This window comes from Elephas maximus, chromosome 14 (assembly GCF_024166365.1).
Source record: "Elephas maximus indicus isolate mEleMax1 chromosome 14, mEleMax1 primary haplotype, whole genome shotgun sequence".
In the NCBI taxonomy this organism is placed as follows: domain Eukaryota; kingdom Metazoa; phylum Chordata; class Mammalia; order Proboscidea; family Elephantidae; genus Elephas; species Elephas maximus.
In genome coordinates this window covers 29,491,218-29,508,869 of record NC_064832.1, presented here as the reverse complement: position 1 = coordinate 29,508,869, position 17,652 = coordinate 29,491,218, and the positions used below count along the sequence as shown (strand labels likewise).

The 17,652-nt window shown below is 37.4% G+C and overlaps 1 protein-coding gene across 4 annotated transcripts in view; it reads left to right on the top strand.

The window, feature by feature from the left end:
• The window catches only part of FNDC3A (fibronectin type III domain containing 3A), a 240,066-nt gene extending 223,510 nt beyond the window's left edge, over positions 1–16,556 (top strand). For all 4 annotated transcript variants that reach the window (XM_049853006.1, XM_049853004.1, XM_049853005.1 and 1 more), the window contains 3 exons: positions 5,564–5,730; positions 7,025–7,152; positions 13,997–16,556. In XM_049853006.1, the coding sequence (XP_049708963.1) occupies positions 5,564–5,730; positions 7,025–7,152; positions 13,997–14,311 (610 nt within the window). In that variant the 3' untranslated portion in view covers positions 14,312–16,556. The remainder of the gene's footprint in view (positions 1–5,563; positions 5,731–7,024; positions 7,153–13,996) is intronic.
• The last annotated feature ends 1,096 nt before the right edge of the window (positions 16,557–17,652 follow it).

The following is a 17,652-nucleotide window of genomic DNA, read 5'->3' as shown; positions in this document are numbered from 1 at the left end:
GTGCACCATATCACCAGTAAGAGCATTACACAAAATCAAAAACCCACTGCCGTCGAATCGATTCCAGCTCATAGTGACCCTGTAAGACAAGTAGAACTGTGCCACAGGGTTCCCAAGGCTGTAGGACGGAGAACTTCCCGTAGGGTTTCCAAGGCTGCTATCATTATGGAAGCAGACTACCACATCTTTAGCCCATAGAACAGCTGGTGGGTTCGGACTGCTGACCTTTCAGTTAGGAACCCGGTGCTTTAACCACAGTGCCAACCAGGGCTCCTTACATAAAATAAACAATATTGGTTATTTCCTGAAATCTGTGCTGTGAATGGTAGCCTTTGTTCTTGGCAGAATTTTATGTACTCTGCAGTCTAATCTTTAAAAGCAGGCTTGTTGACTTGCTGTGGGTTCTTGGTATAGCCATTTGTCTTTAATATGTGTTACCATTACTAAATTCTTTTCATCCCCTTCCTAGTATTTGCATTTGGGATAGTACAAGAAGGCTTACTGGAAACAGGTCTTAATTAGTGTTTGGTTGAAAGATAATAAAAGATTCTATTAAATATAGATTATGTTCTATATTCTAGAACTTCAAGCTTAATTAACATTTAGCTAGTATCTGGAGAATTATTGTAGGGTTTGAATAGGGCTCATGGACCTTGGCTGTGAAAAATAGAACCTTTTTTTATGATATTTAAATTTAATATCTAGTTACTTTCATTCCCTTTTATTTTTTCACAACCAATCCAGTTGCTGTGGGATGGTGTTAGAATGCTACTTTAGTTGTTCCCTGACCACAGGCTTTGTTGTTGTTCAACTGTTTTCAGCAGTGGTTTTACTGCTGGTTTTTTCCTACCATTAAAATACATGTATATTTCAGGGATTAAAAAGACAAGCCTCATCCAGTTACTGCTCCTTGGAAATAATGTTGCTTCAGGACATTACATAGTTCTTCATTTTTAACCTGACTGTAGTTTTCAGGCTGTTAGAACTGTATGAAACATTCATTATTTATACCCTAATTTTCAAAAATTTACAAAAAAAAAAAATCCAATCAAAAATATTTGGAAATACTCAAAATTATGGATGACTTATTAGGAGAAATGTGTATGTTACTCCTCCCATCAGACAATTGAAGTTGAATAATTTACTGGAAGTTGTATGTTCTCTTGTACTGCTACATAAGTCTCTTGAGAACATCACCAACTCAGCTAAATTTATGCCTTGGAATTAAGAATCCTTTTCGGATAAAGGCAAGGAAGATTAAAATAGGAACTTAATTTCATAGCTCTGGTTTGCCTTGTAGTTGGTACATTCTGTGCATATAAAGTAAGTTAGATATTACTTATAATGAGAATTAAGTATGAGGTCTGAATAATTTGTCAGTTTGTTGTACTGTGGTGGCTTGCATGTTGCTATGGTGCTGAAAGCTATGCCATCAGTATTTCAAGTACCAGCAGGCTCACCCATGGTACACAGGTTTCAGTGAAGCTTCCAGGCTAAGACAGACTAGGAAGAAGGACCTGGTGCTGTATTTCTGAAAAAATTGGCCAGTGAAAACCTTGTGAATAACAGCAGAACATTGTCTGGAATAGTGCCAGAAGATAAGCCCCTCCAATTAGAAGGCACTCAAGATACAACTGGGAAAGAGCTGTGTCCTCAAATTCAAGTTCACCTTAATGACATGGATGGAGTAAAGCTTTCGGGGCCTTCATTTGCTAACGTGGCATGACTCAAAATGAAAAGAAACAGCTGCAAGCATCCATTAATAGTCAGAACATAGAATGTATAATGTATGAATCTAGGAAAATTGGAAGTTGTCAAAAATGAAAGGGACCACATCAAGATCAATATCCTAGGCATGAGTGGGCTGACGTGGACTGGTATTGGCCATTTTGAATCACAGTCTACTGTGTCAGGAATGACATATTGAAGAGGAATGGCATTGCATTCATCGACCATTAATCAAATTTACACACCAACCATTAAGGCGAAAGGTGAGGAAATTGAAGATTTTTACCAACTTCTGCAGTCTGAAATTGATCAGACATGCAATCAAGATGCATTGATAATTACTGGTGATTAGAATGCAAAAGTTGGAAACAAAGAAGAGGATTTGAAGCACTTGCTGATGAAGATCAGAGACTACAGACTTCAGTCTGGATTGCACCTCAACGTAAATCAAAATCCTCACAACTGGACCAATAAGCAACATCATTATAAACAGAGAAAAGATTGAGGTGGTCAAGGATTTCATTTTACTTGGATCCACCATCAACGCTCATGGAAGCAGCAGTCAAGAAATCAAATGATGTATTGCATTGGGCAAATCTGCTGCAGAAGACCTCTTTACAACAAATGCCCTTTGAGGACTAAGCGATGCCTGACCCAAGGCATGGTATTTTCACTTGCCTCATATGCATGTGAAAGTTGGACAGTGAAAAAGGAAGACTGAAGAGCTGACACCTTTAAGTTATGGTGTTTGCAAAGAATATTGAATATACCATGGACTGCCAGAAGAATGAATGAACAAATCTGTCTTGAGAGAAGTATAGCCAGAATGCTCTTTGGAAGCAGGATGACAAGAAATCATCTACATTGGATATGTTATCAGGAGGTGCCAGCCCCTGGAGAAGGACATCATGTTCGGTAAAGTAGAAGTTCAACAAAAAAGAGGAGGACCCTCAACGAGATGGATTGACACAGTGCCTGTAACAGTGGGCTCAAGCATAACGACCACATAACAGACCAGTGACTTCATTGCACATACCTTTTTTCATCGACATAAATGGCAGCTGTACACATGGACCTTGCCAGGTGGAGTACACAGAAATCAAATAGACTACATCTGTGGAAAGAGACAATGGAAAAGCTCGATATCATCAGTCAGAGCAAGGCCAAGGACCAGTTACGGAACAGACCATCAATTGCTCATATGCAAGTTCAAGTTGAAACTGAAGAAAATTAGAACAAGTCCACTAGAACCAAAGTATTACATTGAGCATATTCCGCCTGAATTTAGAGACCATCTCAAAAATAGATTTGATGGGTTGAACACTAATGACTGAAGACCAGAAGAGTTGTGGAATACATCAAGGATGTCATACATGAAGAGAGCAAGAAGTCGTTAAAGAGATAGGAAAGAAAGAAAAGACCTAAAGGAATGTCAGGAGAGACTCTGAAACTTGATCTTAAACATCAAACAGCTAAAGTGAAAGGAAGAAATGATGAAGTAAAAGAGCTGAATAGAAGATTTCAAAGGGTGGCTTGAGAAGACAAAGTATTATAATGACATGTGCAAAGACCTCCAGGTAGACAACCAAAAGGAAAGAATACGCTCAGCATTTCCCAGGCTGAAAGAACTGGAAAAAAAAATTCAAGCCTCGAGTTGCAATATTGAAGGTTTCTACGGGGAAAATATTAAATGACACCAAAAAGCCAAACCCACTGCCATTGAGTCAATTCCGACTCATAGCGACCCTATAGGACAGAGTAGAACTGCCCCATAGGGTTTCCAAGGAGCACCTGGCGGATTTGAACTACCGTAGCACTTAACCACTATGCTACCAGGGTTTCCATTAAATGGCACAGGAAGCGTTAAAAGAAGATAGAAGGAATACACAGAGTGAATCTACCAAAAAGAATTGGTCAGCGTTCAGCCATTTCAGGAGGTAGCATATGATCAGGAACTGATGGTACTGAAGGAAGAAATCCAAGCTGCACTGAAGGCATTGGTGAAAAACAAGGCACCAGGAATTGACAGATATACCAATTGAGATGTCTCAGCAAACAGATGCAGCACTGGAAGTGCTCACTCGTCTATGCCGAAAAATTTGAAAGACAGCTACCTAGCCAACCACCTGGAAGAGATCAGTATTTATGCCTATTCTTAAAAAAGGTGACCTGACCAAATGCAGAAATTATTGAACCACATTATTAATATCACACACTAGCAAAATTTTGCTGAAGATGATTCAAAAGTGACTGCAGTAGTATATTGAAGGACACTGCCAGGAGTTCAAGCTGAATTCAAAAGAGGACATGGAACCAGGGATATCATTGCTGATGTCAGATGAATCCTAGCTGAAAGCACAGAATACCAGAAAGATGTTTAACTGTGTTTCATTGAGTATGCAAAGGCATTTGACTGTGTGGATCCTAACAAATTACAGATAACATTGTGAAGAATGGGAATTCCGGAACACTTAATTGTGCTCATGTGGAACCTGTAATTTTTTTTTTTTTTTAATTGTGCTCATGTGGAACCTGTACATAGATCAAGAGGCAGTCCTTCGAACAGACAAGGGGATACTGCGTGGTTTAAAGTCAGGAAAGGTGTGCGTCAGGGTTGTTTCGTTTCACTATGCTTACTCAATCTGTATGCTGAACAAATAATCTGAGAATCTGGACTATGTGAAGAAGAATGGGGCATCAGGTTTGGTGGAAGGCTCATCTGAGATACGCAGATGACATGGCCTTGCTTGTTGAAAGTAAAGAGGCTATATAGCACTTACTGATGAAGATCAAAGACCACAGCCTTCAGTATGGATTACACTTCAACCTAAAGAACACAAAAATCCTCACAACTGGACCAATAATGATAAACGGACTATCATGATAAATGGAGAAAAGATTTAAGTTGTCAAGGATTTTATTTTACTTGAATCCATAATCAACACTCATGGAAGCAGCAGTCAAGAAATCAGAAGACACATTGCATTGGGCAAATTGGCTGCAAAAGACTTCTTTTAAAAGACCTTTTTAAAGTGTTCAAAAGCAAAGATGTCCACCTTGAAGACTAAGGTACTCCTGGCCCAAGCCGTGGTGTTTTCAATCACCTCATATGCGTGGGAAAGCAGGATGTTGAGTAAGGAAGACTGAAGAAAAATTGATGCCTTTGAATTGTGGTGTTGGTGAAAAATACTGAATATACCGTGGACTGCCAAAGGAACAAACAAATATGTCTTGGAAGAAGTACAACCTGAATGCTCCTTAGAAACAAGGATGGCGAGACTATGTCTCACACACATTGGATGTGTTATCAGGAGGGATCAGTTCCTGGAGAAGGACATCATGCTTGGTAAAGTAGAAGGTCAGCAAAAAAGAGGAAGACCCTCAGCAAGATAGACTGACACAGTGACCGCAGCAGTGGACTCAAGCATAGCAACAATTTTGAGGGGTTTCATTCTGTTGTACATAGGGTCACTACGAGTCAGAACAGACTTGATGGCACCTAATAATGTATACATTAAAAGACAGCAAATGGAAACCATATAGATGAAACAAAGCTATACGCCAAAAGCCAGAGAAAGAACAAGTTACTATGGTTGAACACAAAATGTAGCAAGAAATTTTCAGTAGAACATATTAAATTGGGGAATTTGCTGTTTCTGTGGTTTTCATCATATGAGGAAAAAAACATAGATTTGTTTAGATTTATTCTGGGCATTGAATTTTAGGAGTAACTTATTAATCCTAAAATTGTTCCCAACTATACTTTTTTAGTAGTTGTAAAAACATTTCTTATAAGGTAGTCAACGTATTTAATAGAGACTTTTTTCCACTTTAGGTTTGTATCCTTGTACAGAGGACCATGTCATACATACAAAGTACAAAGACTCAGTGAGTCAACATCCTATAAATTCTGCATTCAAGCTTGTAATGAAGCTGGGGAAGGTCCTCTCTCCCAAGAATATGTTTTCACTACTCCAAAATCTGTCCCAGCTGCCTTGAAAGGTAAGTTACTCATCCTGAAGTTATTCTCTTTTATAATAATTTTGAATGCATTTCCATAAGGTGTTTATTGTTGTTATAACTTTGTATCCAGTCTGTGTCCAACAGTTGTATTATTTAAAAAAAATAATTATATAAACAAACTGCCTCCTGAGAGTTTCACTGAATAATAAAAGCTCTTTCATCTGGCACATTGATACTCAGGTAATGGTTTTTATCTTTTTAACAATGTCGCATAAAAATACTAAATTGAATAGACAGGCTGACTTTCTAATAGGGTCATTTGCTATTTCTCCTATTGTTATTTAAAGATAAAAATCACAAACTGGTTGTTTAAATGTTTTAAGTTGTTGCTGTTTCATTCACTGAATTTCAAGGACAGCAAAGTCATATGTCATCTGAAAGAAAGATAAGTATTATTCTTAGTTAACTTGGATTTTTAACTGAATCAAGTTTATACACACAGATGTATATACATGTGTGTAATACATATATCTTTAAAATTAATTCCACAGGGGTTCATATTTTTAAATGACCCTTTTGGCAAGGATTGCACTCTGCATTTAGCCAAGAAGTCTAAAATCCATTGCAATACAAGGACAAATCAAAGACTCCAAGTACGATATTCTGGATCATATACTTGGGTATATCATTTGTTTAGCGGTTCCGTTCGCAGGACTGTTCTTAAGTAGTCTTTCTAATGTAGATTAAGTCGCAATGAGCCATTTTTTTCTTCTGTCCTCTGGTTCAGTGTCTCTTACCCTTAAGAAAATGGCTGTGATTTGGCTCCTTTGACCCCTTTGTACCCCACTGTTGATTGCAGTTATACACAGTCAAGCAGCTGGGGTTATTTTCAACTCATTCTAAGAGATTTCTTAAATTATAAAATCATATTCTAGTTACTGTGGTCTTAGAAGCACCATGAAAGTTTTCATGTGACTACTCTGGTCAAAATCCTCTACCGGCTTGTCATTTCACATGGAATAAAAGCCATGGTATGGCCTGTAATGCCCTACGTATCTCCATACCCGCCACATGCAGCCGCCACATCCTTAAGACCACTGACTCTTTAGCTTAATGAAATCGGTGCAAACCTTGACGGTTCTTTTACCCAGTCTGGCTTTTGTAGTGCTGTCGGTTGTGTGGCCTGGAGACTTCAATAAGAGTGAACCACTGACAGTTTCTGTGCAGATTCCAAAAATTCACGGATGCTTATTTCAGGTTTATAACTGGGCTTTAAAGGCTTGTTGGTTTTGATTAAAATGGAGCGGGTTTTAATTATATTTGTTCCCTGCAGCACCCAAAATAGAGAAAATAAACGACCATATTTGTGACATTACGTGGGAATGTTTACAGCCAATGAAAGGTGATCCAGTTATTTACAGTCTTCAAGTTATAGTGGGAAAAGATTCGGAATTCAGACAGGTAATGTGCCAATATATAATTCTGTGATGACTTGTCTTTCTTTCATTTTTATTTTCTGTGCAAGATTTGACTTTCTTTATCTTTGTAATTAAGAAGCATTCATTCAGTACTTACTGTGTTCCAAAGACTAGTAACCACAAAGTATCTAAGCATTTAAAATCTTTTTGGGGTGAAAGATACCTAAAGAGATCATCCAGTCATTTGGCAAACATTTATAGAGCAGCTACTCTGTGCCAGGTACTCGAGATACAGAATTGAAAAAAAAGTCCTTGCTCTCGTAGACCTTACATTCAAGTAGAGAAAGAGACACTAAAAGCAAGTGAACAGATTAATATATAGTATGTCAGATAGTGATAACTGTAATGTAGAAAAATAAAGCTGAAGAAACAGAATAGAGAGTTCTGTTAGGGGTAGGGATGGGAGCAGCTAGTGCTGGTTTATACAGGGCAGTCGGATGACATTTGAATAGAGACCCCAAAGGATGTGAATATGGGAGAAGAGTGCTCCAAAAAGGAACAATGAGTGTAAAGGCCCTGAAGCAGAAGCATACTTGGTAAATTTGATGAACAGGAAGGAAGCCAGTATGACTGGAGCAGAGCGAGGAAGGGGAGAATTGTAGATGAGGTTAAGTAGTTAATTGCAGGGGTCCATGGTGTTATGGAGAGATGTAGGGCGTTATAGGCCATACTGTAGCTTTTCTTCCAGTGGAGGATTTTGAACAGAGTAGGCACCTGATCAGACACAATGACATTTTGGCTACCAGTGTTGAAACTAGACTAGAGGGAGATAAGGGCAGAAGCAGAGAAACCTGGAAGGAGGCTTTTCCAGTAACAATAATGGTCATAATTATACTACAGTATTGTAAATATGACAATAAATGCAGTTCTTATGGAAACCTAGAGGCAGTTCACCTTCTTGGTCTAGAGATCTTTCCAAGGATATTTTCCAGGAAGAAGAAATATGTAAACTGAGTCTTAAATGCTGACTTGAACTCAGATGAAATGGGAAGTTCTCAATGTTAATTACAAATTTTATAAAGAATAAACTTTTATACAATTCAGAAACCTGGTTTCTGTTACCATTCCATCTGGTTATCCTTTACTTTATTTTCCTACTAGAAAACCTATCATTCATCTGCTTAATTCCAGTCTTGTGCTGTTATAACTATTAATAGAATGTTTTTCAGTATATTCAGTATATATATAGCTTTATTTCAAGTTTTGTGAAACATGGAAATAAAATTTCTTAACTGAAATTACAGAAGGCCCCACAGATGCAGATTAAATTTGGCATGTGATTGTTTTTCTTTATTAAACCATCTGCAAATTGACATGGTAATTAGATTTGAAATGTAATTTACAGATAAGCAGGTTTCCTTCCAAGAGGGAAGCAAAATTAATATTAAAGAAAATGTAATTGTATTACATGTTTAAAGGAAATAGGAACCCCACATTTTAGTGATGTATGAATTTTAATAAGTTTATGTCACTACATGAAACAACAGTGCTAATTCTAATTTAACATAAAAGCTAAATTAACTCTATCAGCACATTCACTTACTTTCAATTATAAACATGCTGTAAAACTTACAGTATTGATTTCCTTCAAACTTCATTTTACATATGCTCATCTAAATCTCTTAAATAAAAGTTTATAAAATTCTACAACTTACTGGCAGGTTATATGTTCCAAGAATTTGTGTGTTGTTTAAGAGTTCAACTTCTTTCGTGAAATTTAATATTTTATTTGTAATTTAAGTGATACTCAGCACACGTATATTAAATACTACATACTTAGAATTGTGGGAGGGGTAGGCTACATGATTAAGAAGTTTGTTTTTAAGAATGCTATTTAGAACCTAGTAACCAAGCAGAAATATTACAATCATGATATTTTACATAGCCAAACAAGTGAAAGGTCATAATAAGGATAAACCCTAATTTATTAAAAGAATAATTAGTTCCAGCTGGAATTTGAAAGGTTTTTTGAAAGAGTGTCATTAAGTGAGTCTTTCTTGAGTCTGGGAGGCTTAGGGAACCGTAAACTCTTGGTGTGACTGGAAAGTTTGTAGTGGATCAGGCCAGGTTTGGGTAGATCTCTAGCAGTAGAAAACTGTTGATATTTGTAAGAAGAGAATATTAATTATAAATGGTGGCCGAGTTTCCAGCCTAGCCAATAAAAACCCGTTGAACTATAATGTTGCTTGGTTTGGGAACCTGGAAGCAAGTTGGCCTGGCAGCAACAAATACTCTGACACCCTGGACCAAATTTAGAAACAAATTGCTTTCTTTGCATTCTTCCCTATTTTCATCTCTGTTTCATTAGCCAGTAACTTTGCCCAACCCCTTGGTACCTTCTTGCTGCCCTGTGCCCCGTTCTGCAGCACCTCACGTAGACTAGCCCCCATTCCCTAAAGTCACATACTCCCTCTGACTCTCATCTCCCTCTGTCTCTCACACACATATCCACATCATGACTCCCGTACACACAGTGTGTCTGAACTTACGAGGCATTAGGAGGGAGACTCTTTGCTTGGGAAAAGTCATACCGAAAGATAAGAGTCTGCTCTTTAATATTTTAACTTGTTATACTGCTTGAAATGCCATTTTGTTTAAGAAGCAAGTGTTTCTTGACTGAAATGGCACTTCAAGTAGTATAACAAGGTGAAGTGAAAATATTTGAGGACCATAAAAGCCACTTTCAAAGTAGATTAACTCCACCTAGAAGTCTACCTGAGGAAGTTCTTATATCAGAACTCACCATGTTGGAAGTGCGAGGAAAATCAACTCAAACTGGCTTATAAACAATTAAGTGTAAATCCTTTTAGGGTGAAACCTGAAGGTAAACAGGCTTTAGATTTGGTTCATCCAGTAGCTGAATGAGATCACTAAGGACTTGGCTACTTTCACAGTCTTCAGTGGCTGCCCGTTGGCAGTGGGGAACTTACTGATCCTCATTCACATTCGGAGAAGAGAGAGCACATAGGTTACCAGGCCAGCTGTGAACCAGCAGCTGTGCCAGGGCCCACCCCTGGGGCTAGGGGTGAGGCCAGCTTCTCCTAACATGCCTGGGCTGGGTAGGGAAGTATCAGACATTCCATCCAAAATCCGAGGACTGTTGGCAGTGGCAGGGAATGAGTACTGGACCGTGTGGTACCAGTACTTAAACTTCTGAACTCAGATTTTCAAAAAGAATGTTTCTCAGAGTGGCCTTACAGACCTGATGTGCCTGAATAACTGGGAGTGGGACGCACAACTCTGTATTTTTTTAACATCCCAAGCGATTCTTATGCACACTAAGTTTAAGAACTTAGGCACATTAGGTTTGAGAACTACTGCTTTAGTTTTTTTTTTTACAACTCCCTTAGCAATAATGGAGGAGAAAAGGGTAGAGACGATCTGTGTGGTTACTTGTATATGTTCAGGTGTTTGTAAGTGAGGGATTCTAACACTTTGGTTTTTACTCTTCTTTTCATGTGTTGCCCACTGCAAAATAATTATTGCAATAGTATATTAATAAATTACAGAAGGACCAAATTATGTGACCATATGTGACAAATTATATAGCAGTATGTCTTATTATATGTAATAATGAGTAATTTTAAAAAATACAATCAGATACATAATATACCTTAAGGAAAGATCTAAATGTTACATATTCAGCCCAGAAGTACTATATTGCTGAAATCATTGACTTATACTGACTGCTTTATAATATATATGGTGCATATTATTTAATGAACATCAGGTTATAAATACATAATGTGCACAGAAGATAATAATAAAAGCTGTTCCTCTGTAATGGCAGCTTCAAAAATGGATATCTTTGGTATTAAACATAAACACTTATTGAAAGATCATAACAAGGACTATTTCTCATTTTAGTATGAGTACTTGATAAATTTATCTAGCCAACCAAATATGCTTTTTGAATATAGATACAGATACAAACAGGTAAGATACTGGTTTTGTTTTTATTGGCCTCAGTTCTATACTTGGTATGATGTGTTCACAAAGCTAAAATACGGACAAATGCCAGTTGATGAAAGTAAACTGTCTTTAAAGTTTTTCTGTAAAATTCTATTGCAGTTGACATGCTATTTGAAAATTCTTGGCAGCCATAAGTGTACAAGGTTTTTTTTTTTTTTCACACACTGAGATTTTAATCAGCATTTCTCAGATGAAATGCAAAGTGAAAACAGTAATCTTACCCAGTGTTCTCTTAACTACAAATCTTCATTAATTGCTATTTCCCACATTCTGCCTGCAAATGGATAATTGGTTCATAGCAAAGATAAGGGGCTATTTTCTTTTAATTATATGTAATATTATCTGTGAGTAATAGCTAAAGCCCAAAAAAACTATGAATTTACAGTTCTTTACTTGTCCTTATCTGTAAGGTCACAACAAAGCTACTTTGATAATATGGGATGGGGGATGGCAGTATTATTCATTTTAGTTATTTCTCATTTTAAGACCTAACCTAGCTCATTTCAAGCTTGAGGCTTATTTCAATAGCTTCTTTTAGATAATAAACTTTCTTAAATTAGCTTTGCAAGTTAATCTTTTTTCTTCAGTCATGTGTCTACAGTTTCTTATAAGATATCCCCTACAGGTCTTAGATATCCTCCCAACATCTGAGACAAAATTGAAAATTTACAAACACCTGAACATATACAAAAAACTACACAGATCGTCTCTACCCTCTTCTCCTCCATTATTGCTAAGGGAGTTGTAAAAAAAAAAAAAAAAAAAAACCTAGAGCTTTTAGAGCAGTAGTTCTCAAAGTTAGTTATTAAAGGCTACCAACATCATCTTTGTCCCCATCCTTTAAATCCTTGGAAGATTTTTTTTTTTCCCTACCAAGTCTTAGTCAAAAGTGATTTGTAGATCCATAAAAACTACATCACGGCCTCACAGTCTCATGCTTATATAGAGCAAGAGCTCCTGTGCTCTCCAGCTCCCTTCAGTCCCTCCATCAGCCTCATGATTAGTATTCCTTCAACACTGTTTTAAGATTACACACCTGGAGTGGCTTCCTAATGAATCAAACCTGAACTTTTCCAGCTAGTGTACTAACTTATTCCTTCTCTGCCAGAACCCTTCACCTGTCACCCTCATGCCATTTGTTGGGTTTTGTATGTGTAGTTGTTTTGTTTTGTTTGTTTTAGTTTTCTAACTATATTTTACCATGCTCATTCGGAGACAAATGGAAAGCAAAGAGAAGTTTAAAGTCAAAAATTAAAATCACTCATATCCATAAGACACATACTTTTTTTTTTTTTTTTTTTACTAAATTGGTCTCATTGCATGTGAACTATTTCACATTGCTTCCTAATACAACCTTCTGTTTAACTTAAGTAATCCTTTACCATCTCCTAGGTATGGACCATTTCTACATTCCCACTCCCTAAAGCTCTCATCTGCACCCTCTGAACTGAGTATTTACCATTTGCTTTAAGATCCATCTTAAGGCTTGCTTCCTCCAATAGACATTCCTTTATATAACTTCTCAGCATCCACTGATACATATTTTGACTAATACATAGGCCTACCTCATTCACTAATTGTTGCAGTCGAGTCGATTCGGACTTACAGCAACCCTATGGGACAGAGTAGAACTGCTCCATAGGGTTTCCAAGGAGCGGCTGGTAGATTCAAACTGCTGACCTTTTGGTTAGCAGCCAAGCTCTTAACCACTGCACCACCAGGGCTCCGTTCACTAATTTAGTAGCCTTTTATTATGTACCTACTATAGGGTCGCTATGAGTTGGAATCAACTCAGCGGCACTGGGGTTATATGCTAGATTCTGGAGACACAAAGTTAATTAAGATGGAGATCTTACTTTGCTCCCTCAGGAGCAAACCAGTATTAAAAATTTAGATTTACAACACAGATACACTTGAGGCAGCTAAAAGTGTTTGAAAGAATGCTAGCCCAGGTTTTGGTTGGTCTGTCTTATAACCTGCCAGTTAACTGGAGGAACTCTACTGCGTAAGTCACTTAACCCTGTGAGGCTTGGTTTTTTCCTTTATAGAAGAAGGGGATGGACTAAAAATCACTAATGAAATAGCTTCCATATATTGAACATTAACTGAGTGCCGAGCACTGTGCTAATTGCTTTAACAAGAATTAGCTTGTTTTCTCATAATTACCATACAAGATAACTACTTTTATGCTGATTTTATAACTGGCCTAAGATCACATGAGTTGTGAAGTGGTAGAGCAGGGCTGGAACCCAGGGGTGACCAGTTTTACCTTGTAGCCTCCAAATCACTAGCACTTTGCCTTAAAACCCATGGAATTTCATTCTTGTTATTTTCCTTCTAAGGAATGGACAGAGGAGTTAGGTTTTAAGACCTTACTCTGATTCTGGGTGGTCTTCTCTCTCTGAAGTTTATAAAATGATTTGTCGTACACACCTATAGAAAGCATCTCTCCTTCATTCGTTGTTTCATCCAGCAAATACGGTGAAATTGTACAAAAACTTCACAGGTATGCAAAGGTATACTAGTGAGCAAGATTAGATACTGCCCCGCTTTTGTGGACTGACTTTGCATATGTTGACTTCGTACATGTATGGAAACCAGGGCATGTCAGTGGTCTGGTTGTGCTTGTTCCCCAGCTACTTGGCAACACATCTTCACTTCTCCACCTGTCTGTAAGCCTCCAAGGGTAGATCTCACACCATCACTTTTCACGTTTCTCCTGCCTTCTTCAGCAGCATAGCTATTTTTAAAATGTCACTTAAAAGAACAAATTAGTGGTACTAACTTTCATGTCAAAAATAATTCTGAAACAAGGCAGTTTTAACATAGATTTTAACACATAATTTTTCCCACAGATTTACAAAGGTCCTGACTCTTCATTCCGGTATTCGAGCCTTCAGCTGAACTGTGAATACCGTTTCCGTGTGTGTGCCATTCGCCAGTGCCAAGACCCTGTGGGGCACCAGGACCTCGTAGGTCCCTACAGTACCACAGTGCTTTTCATCTCTCAGAGGACTGAACTGCCAGCCAGCACCAACAGAGACACTGTGGAAAGCACGAGGCGCCAGCGGGCCCTCAGCGATGAGCAGTGTGCTGCCGTCATCCTCGTGCTGTTCGCTTTCTTTTCCATTTTGATTGCCTTTATCATTCAGTACTTTGTAATCAAGTGAAAATACCACCTTAGTTTTTAATGCTTTATTATATGTTTCTTTGGGTCATATACTAAAATGATTTCTGTATTGCTTTTATAAAAACAGTGGCATTTAGCACTAGCATTGAGACTATAGCACATCATTTTTGCCATTTACAATGCTTGTATTATTAGGTAAAGGCTGGCACTTTATTAGAATGCAAGCCACAGAAATACCAAATTTAGGGTTTTTTGTTTGGTTGGGTCTTTGTTTTCCTTTTTTACCTGCTTCTCATAGAACAAACTTTCTAAGAGGCAACAATATGTAATTGATATTTTGACCAGTCAGCATGAGTGTAACAGTGGTAAACCCGATCTGTTTATTACCAAGTGAAAAAGAATGGATAACATTTACACTGACATGCTGTACAAAAATGTTCAAGTCTGATGCTGTGAAAGCAATCTAGTGCTGTATTTTCTACCTCCTCATTTGTCTTAATTATTTGGTAAGTGGGATTATGATGAATAACTAGAGGGGTTTAGCAAACAAAAAAACTGGATGAAAGGATATGGATAAAAAAAAGAAGCTTCTTGTTTGATAAATGTGGAGTTCTTCGTTAGAAGTATATATTCATAAATTTATGGATGAGTCACTTAAGCACAGGCAGTCTACTTGGCCTAAAAATATTTTAATGTTTACTATTAAAGTACCTCTAAGCGTCTTGAAAATATGGAAAAGAAGAGAGGACTTTTATAGATAGTTCCTTTTTTAAAAGGAATAATTAAAGTCATTTTTGAATCTCCAACCTATTAGGCTTCTGTTTGTGGCACTTTGAGCTACACGTATGTGTATAAGGGCATACACATACACACACGGCAGCGTATATAACAGTTACACATGCCAAGCATATGAAATGTGTGTATGTAACACACACACTCCATCTCTGCTATGGGCTAATTCTGAAGAACTCCCATAAGTTTTGCTGCTTCTCTCATAACTACTGCCATCACCATCAGAATTCGTAATCAAACTTAACCTTTTTGTTGGGGTCACCAAATCTGAAGACAAAATTAATTTGCACCAGTAAACTTCAAGCTGCTTTCTTTCTTGAAAAACTAATGTTTAATGTAATGTCTGTTCCAAATTGTTGATTGCATGTGGTTAATGTTGCATTAGAGCACTTTGCAATTGCATAATTCATTAATGTCTTGTGAGCTTGCATTTGTGAGTTATTGGATGATCAGATTGGATTTTGTCGAGTACATCTTGCCTAGATGTCAATGACTGCCAGTAATATACAGTTTGTAATGAAACTATCTAAATTCTTGTTTTATGACATCTGTTACCTATAAAACACTTGTAACTAGCTTTTTTAATTTATTTGAATTTTAGAATAGTGAATCACTAATTTTCAGTTGCTGAGGTTAGCGTTTTAGTGATTACTAAGCACTTCTGTCAGTCTTGAAAAAAGGAACTTACATTTATGCTTTGAAGATCTCTGAGGAATTTATGCTGTATTAGAATGGGCATGTATCGTAATTGTTTTACATCAAATAGTCCGTGCTGTTGAAAAAACATGAACCCTTTGTTCAGAAAAGAAACCGATAAACTTGGCCTTTCCAAGTGGTAAGAATGATCTGTCACTATAATATACTGTATGTTTACATTTTATTTAAATTCAATCTCTTATGTATAGGCTGATAACCTTCCCCCAAAACAACGGTGATTGTGATTGTTTTCTAGAAACTTCTTAGAAGTGCCACACTGGGCAGTACAAAGGAATTTGAGTGTAATCGCCCAGAGATTTCTATATAGTTGAATGTCTAAAATGGTAAATGTGCCACTGTGGCAAGTTTACAGTGGCTTATGTTTTTCATAGTTAACTCAAATGAACACCTATTTTTGATAGTAAATGTCATTTAATAGTGTATTTGCCATTTGAGCCTCACTGCAAAATTAGTGCAGAGGAGTAAACAATTTCTAATGTAATCTTGGTTTTACCTCATATACTATACATTCCAAAAAACGCTAAACTTTTTAAAGATTATAGATACACTACCAAACATATCACCTTAAAATTGTATAAGGTTGAACTTAATACAAATGAAAAAATATAATCTCATAAAATACATAAACTGTGTAGCAAAAGTATCTTTAAAATCCATGGAAAATAAAAATTGTATCATTTTTTTTTTGAGATGTGTTTACTGTATTCGTATCTATTCATTATCTGCCGTCTGTTTTAGAAGATGAAATGTTAGTGTCTCGTCTTAAAATAGGGTTAAAACTATTTTCCCAGCAGTATTCAGATCTTCAACATGAGAGGACCCATATTCATTATAGAAATAAAGTCCAGTACATTGAATGAAACTAAGGTGTTTTGCACTACTGACTTGTCCAGTTCAATTAAATGTCTTGCTTTCTTTCCATATATTAAAAATAAACAAAAGGACGGGTCTGAGGTAAACTTCCCAGTGTCTGACCTGTCCTGTGTTCCCCACCTGTTTCCCTTTATCTTCTTTCTCCTGCCCCCAGGAGCCCAGGACCTTCTTCTTACTGGCACTGCCATTGACTCCAGGTCCATCTTCCAAAAGAATGTTCAACATTCCCTCTCACTCATTCTGAGCCCTTATCCACTGTTAAAATTTCCATCCCCAGACCCCTTCCTAGGGATACATTGCTTCTTAAAATCAAAGTGATCTCTAATTGCCCCAACTGCAGATAGCACAATAAAGTTTAAAATTAGATTGGGGGAGAGACATATTTTGGATTTAGAAGCATCGCTCCACGGAGGCAACTAGCTGTGTGTCTAGCCCTGAGAAGGATCTTTGAACGTGTCACTTTTTTTTTCTGTAGATTGGGAGTAGGAATTTCGCGCGTTGTGTTTGAGCATTCCATGTCTGAGAATACCATGCTCTTCTCCATCATGAACACTCCTTTCTGCAGGAGGGTCCTATATGTATCATGGCTCAGGGACTGCAGAATGGTTCCCCAAAACGAAACAGGCAGGCATCCTGCAACCTACCCTCCACCATCAATGGAGCTGATGATGCCTCATATTTTCAGGTTTTAAACTATTTTCATATTCGTTTTTTAAGATAATGTATATGCCCTGGTGGCACAGTAGTTAAGAGCTCAGTTGCTAACCAAAGGTCAGCAGTTCGACTCGACCAGCCGCTCCTTGGAAACCCTATGAGGCAATTCTAGTCCTATAGGGTCGCAGTGACTCTGAATCAACTCGACGGCAACAGATTTTGGTTTCTGGTTTATATGCCCCAAAGAGTATCATTTTCATTATTTCCTCCCTCATGCTATAAGGGGGAGAAAAAGAAACTCAAAAAAGAAAGTTGACAGAAGAAACAAAGTTTTAATAGTTGTGC